Genomic DNA, 4,898 nt, shown 5'->3' with positions numbered 1-4,898 from the left:
GCCCTACTTATCAGAGTGATTGTTTGGGATCAAATACAAGATTATGAAATTAGCCTTGATAACCTATTTAAAATATTGTGCATGTGGGAAACAGTGAAGGTAACATTTTTAAAAGTTGTTATTTGTGTGCTGTTATTATTAGTCATTAGGACTTGTCAATGTGATTGTTTGGGATCAAATAACATTTTATGAAATAAGCCTTAATAGCCAATTTAAAATATTGTGCATGTGGGGAACAGTGAAGGTAACATTTTTAAGTTATTTGTGTGCTGTTATTATTAGTCATTAGGTTTTAAACATGAAATCCTTCAGACGAATGGATGGTGATCTTTTAAAGTTGCTTTTATAGAAGTGTTTTGTTCGGTATTTAGTGTTTATTTAGTATTTAGTGTTTTCTTTAGTATTTAGTGTTTACATCTTAATTGTATGATGAAGATAACATTACTTCTTTATTACCACCACAACTCATTCAGACAAACAACTGCCAGTGAAGGAGAATAAAAACCATGACAAGCAGAAGACTGTTGTTGTTCAGGTATGATTTTATTGCATGAGCAGTCATATTGTGTGTAGCATTCTGAAGACAGGTTCTGTTTCTGTAGAGCTGGTTCACAATCATGTGTGTCATAAACTCAAAGGGCCAGCTTTTGGGCCCAGAAAAATACAGGATCTAACACTCACATTGTGATCTGCTGTTGACCTTATTGTACGTACTTGACTGTGCCTTGATATACAGAACTGCACTGAAAAATAGGCTATTGTGTTGGTTTTGAAGCACCAGAATTGCAAGCACATTTGCAGAGGTTTTACATGTTGTTCCTCAACTCGTTTGTCAGGTATACAGAAACTGGTTTATTAACGTTATGTGTAGTCAGGGTTGGAAGTGGTCAGCGATCTGTGCCTCGCTTCACTTCTTGGCCTTGGCTTTGTCGCCCTCGTCCTTCTTCTCATCCTTCTTCTCATCCTTCTTTTCTTTCTCCTCCTTTTTCACGGCTTCCTCCTTCTTCTTCTCCTCCTGTTTGGGGGCTTCTTTGGGGGCCGGTTTGGCCTTCTCGCCCTCGTCCTTGGCGGCTGGCTTGCTTTCCGCCTTGTCATCAGCCTTCTTCTTGTCCTCTTTTGGCTTCTCTTCCTTCACCTCGGCTTTCTTCTCCTCTTTTGGCTCGGCTTTCGTCTCCTTCACTTCCTCTTTGGCAGCTTCCTTCTTCTCTCCTTTCTCCTTCTTGGCAGGCTCCTCTTTCTGCTCCTCCTCTGCCTCGGCGGCCTCCTCCTCTTTCTCCTCCTCCTTGGCGTCAGTGCTCTCTTCCGCTTCCTCTCCTTCCACTTCCCCCTTCTCCTCTACGCTTTCCTTAGCGTCTCCTTCCTCCTCTGCGGCTTCTTTTTCTCCCTCTTTTGCCTCCTCTTCCTCCTCTCCAGCATCTTCATCCTTCTTTTCCTCAGCATCGTCGCCTCCTGGAAAGACAGACAAAAAATATGTTTAAGTGTTGTTGGTAATTGTATGAACAGATTCAACAGTTTTGTCTACAAAACCATGTTGTCAACCTCCTTTCATGTATGGATGCATAGAAAATACCAATAATGGTTTATCATACACAATATCAATATACAATATTTAGAAGATTACTTATTTCATACAACACACTGTAAGATTGCATTTTACTTTATGTTATAATAATCCAAGCTAGGATGTTATTCGTTATTAACTCCGAAACACTTCTGAAGAGGACCAGGAAGTTGATCAGACTGACCTTCAGCCTCAGCTTCTGCTTCTGCTTCTGCTTCAGCCTCGGCCTCTCCTTCAGCTTCCTCTCCTTCTGCCTCTCCTTCTCCTTCTCCTTTCTCTTCTTCATCCTCCTCTCCCTTCTCCTCATCATCTCCTCCCTCCTCTTCTTCCTCCTTCTCTTCCTCATCTCCTCCTTCCTCCTCCTTCTCTTCCTCCTCTTCCTTCTCTTCCTCCTCCTCTGCCTCCTCTTCCTCCTCCTCCTTGGCGGGGCAGGCCTCGGCCCGGGCGGCTTGGGCGGCGGCGATGACCTCGTCGGCGGAGGAGTAGGAGGAGCTGACGAGGCGAGAGCTGAGCAGGTAGGGGGCGCCAGAGCTCAGGCTGGAGAAGAGAGGCCGAGAGAAGACGGGTCCGGCCGACAGGCTGTGGGAGTACACGCTGGACACCGACATGCCCACGTTGAAGCGAGACTCCTCCCCCTCCAGGAGTTTTCTGTGGAGGGAAGAGACATGAGACAGATGCATCATGGGAATTTAGCTGAGGTGGGCGTAACAGTTGTTTTGGATTAGACTGTCATTGTGGATGGCATCATGTGAACATTTGGATTTAATCTGTATTTGAATTTACAACCATGCATCATGACAATCTATCTGACTCTTGAATTTTAATGGGAATTAAATATGCGCTTTGATTTTCACAGTCTACAGTAAGTGTTACTGTGTTATTGTGCTGTAGTTAATCAGAGCAAGTACAGTACCTGTATGCTGCAATCTCAATGTCGAGAGCCATTTTGACATTGAGGAGGTCCTGGTATTCTTTTAGGTAGCGAGCCATCTCGCCCTTAGTGGCCCTCAGCTCATCCTCCAGCTGCCCTATTGTGTCCTGCAGACAGGAAAACAAGGGAAGTAGCAAGACACAGACATCATACATATGATACTGTGCATAGAGGAACATTGGAATATTTAGACACCATGGATGAAGATTGGAATTTAGTATACAAAACAACATCGATAATATACTGACAACGTTCTGCCTGTATGTAAAGTCTTAGATGTTGGAGAAGAATGTCTGCAGCATCACTGAAGTACTGAATGGAGGAAATTGAAAACGCGCTATGTTATGTCAAACTACCCACTCCCTGCAGTGCCACTACAGAAAATAGAGAGATTTGAAAATACATGGACATGTGCCAATTTTATATCACTTTAATATGTCATTTCATGCCGTTATTGACCCTAGTGGGATTTGAAAATATATCATTTATATCTCACCTCTACCCTCCTTTCCCAATTTCATGTGACCACCACTACACCCTTTTGTGCATTACCACTCCTGACCTGTCGATTTGAAGACGTGCCAATTTTATACCACTACCTGCAGTACCATCATTCACCATAAGGGTGATTTGAAAACATTTTTCACACCACTACCTGCAGTACCAGCACTGACCTGCATGGCGCCAATCTCGCCGCTCTGCTTGTCCTCCATCTCATGCAGCTGCTTCTCCAGCGACTCGTTGAGGCCGCGGCATGCGTCGATCTCCAGGATGCGGGCCTGCAGCTGCCGCCGGTACTCGCCGGCCTCGTCCTTGGAGCTGCGCACGGCGTCGCTGTGCTGCGCCACCGTCTCGGTCAGCGAGCCCACCTTGCTGCGGAACCACTCCTCGGCCGCCTGCATGTTGCGCGCCGCCAGCCGCTCGTACTGCGCCCGGATGTCCCGCAGCGCGCTCGACAGGTCCGGCTTGGCCTGTTCCGTCTCCACGGCCATCTGGGCGCCGTACTGCACCTGCACCTGGAGCTCGCTCACCTCGCCCTCGTGGAGGCGCTTCAGGAAGGCCAGCTCGTCCACCAGGGTCTCCACCTGCTTCTCCAGCTCGGCCCTCTGCAGGGCGGCCTCGTCCGCTCCCTTGCGGGCCTCCAGCAGCTTGCCCTCGGCCTCCTCGCGGCCCGCCGCCTCCTGCTCGTAGTGGGCCTGCAGGTTCTGCAGCGCCTCCTCGGCGTGCTCGCGGGCCGACAGGGCAGCCTGACGCTCCAGCCGGGCCTCCTCGGCGGCATCGCGCAGACGGCGCACCTCCTGCTCGTAGAGGGAGCGCAGGCGCGAGGGCTCGGCGTGCCTCTGGCGCAGGAGCATCAGCTCGGCCTCCAGCGTGCGGTTCTGCTGCTCCAGCTCGTGCACGCGCTCAATGAAGCCGGCGAAGCGGTCGTTGAGCTCCTGCAGCTGGGCCTTCTCCTGCGTGCGCACCACGCGGAACTCGGAGCTGATGTTGGTGGCCTGGCTCAGGTCCAGGTCCATGGGGCCGGAGGACATCAGGTGGGAGGAGATGCGGCTGGGGGACATGTAGTGGTGGTGGTGACGGGAGCCGGCGGAGGAGGAGGAGAGGGCGGTGGGGCCGCCGTGGGTGGAGTACATCACTCGGGTGGAGGAGCGCGTCCTCTGGGCTGGGCGCGGGCTGCTCTCGGTGTACCACCTCTTGTAAGAGGAGGAGAAGTAGGGGTCGAAACTCATGGTGGCGGTTGGGGGGGGGTTGTGTTGCTGCTGTGCTGTGCTGTGCTGGTGTGGAGCTCGGGATCTCTTCTCTTCTCTCGGCCTCTTGCTTCTGGTTGTTCCTCCAGGAGCACTGCTCAGCTCTGCCCTTCTGCTGCAGACGCCTCGGCTTTTATAGGGGGGCTGCCGGAGCTCTGACGCAGCCGCCACCTCCCTTCTCCAAAAACCTGACTCTGCGGGATCAATATGAAGAGAAGAGACGAGAAGAGAGAGCATGAGAGAGAGAGAGAGCGAGACAAGGAGGGAGGGAGGTAGGGCTGTAAAGAGCGAGGGATGGAGTTAGAGAGGAAAATAGGCGCAGCGGACTTACAATCTAAAGAAGAAAGAGCAGCATCATCTCTGCCTTGAAGAGATTTGCAGTCCACTTCTCTCCTCTACATTCAGTGGAAGCGCTTCACGCCCAAGGTCACTAATAATAAAGCCTTTCATACACGACTAGACAAATAAACAATAAACAATTCTTTTAAAATCTTCTATTCATTCCAATACTACCTCCACTGATGTGAGGCAGTGGTGATAACCGGCGGAACAGGATCTAAGGTATCTCAGTGCATGTGTGTGTCATTTGAGGACAGGGATGGTTGTGTACTGTATGTCTGTCTAACAATGCAGCATCACTCCCTCTGCTGGTAGATTT

At 50.0% G+C, this 4,898-nt stretch overlaps 1 protein-coding gene across 1 annotated transcript; it reads right to left on the bottom strand.

Moving 5' to 3' along the window:
- Positions 1–528: 528 nt before the first annotated feature.
- On the bottom strand, positions 529–4,414 carry nefla (neurofilament light chain a). Its single transcript, XM_063209996.1, has 4 exons — positions 3,167–4,414; positions 2,475–2,599; positions 1,746–2,209; positions 529–1,449 (listed from the first exon to the last, which is right to left on the bottom strand). The coding sequence occupies exons 1-4, from the start codon at positions 4,220–4,222 to the stop codon at positions 908–910; spliced, it is 2,187 nt and encodes a 728-aa protein (XP_063066066.1). The 5' UTR covers positions 4,223–4,414; the 3' UTR covers positions 529–907.
- Positions 4,415–4,898: the final 484 nt, after the last annotated feature.

Source organism: Engraulis encrasicolus, chromosome 11 (genome assembly GCF_034702125.1).
Source record: "Engraulis encrasicolus isolate BLACKSEA-1 chromosome 11, IST_EnEncr_1.0, whole genome shotgun sequence".
Taxonomy (NCBI): domain Eukaryota; kingdom Metazoa; phylum Chordata; class Actinopteri; order Clupeiformes; family Engraulidae; genus Engraulis; species Engraulis encrasicolus.
This window is presented reverse-complemented; position numbering and strand designations above follow the sequence as displayed.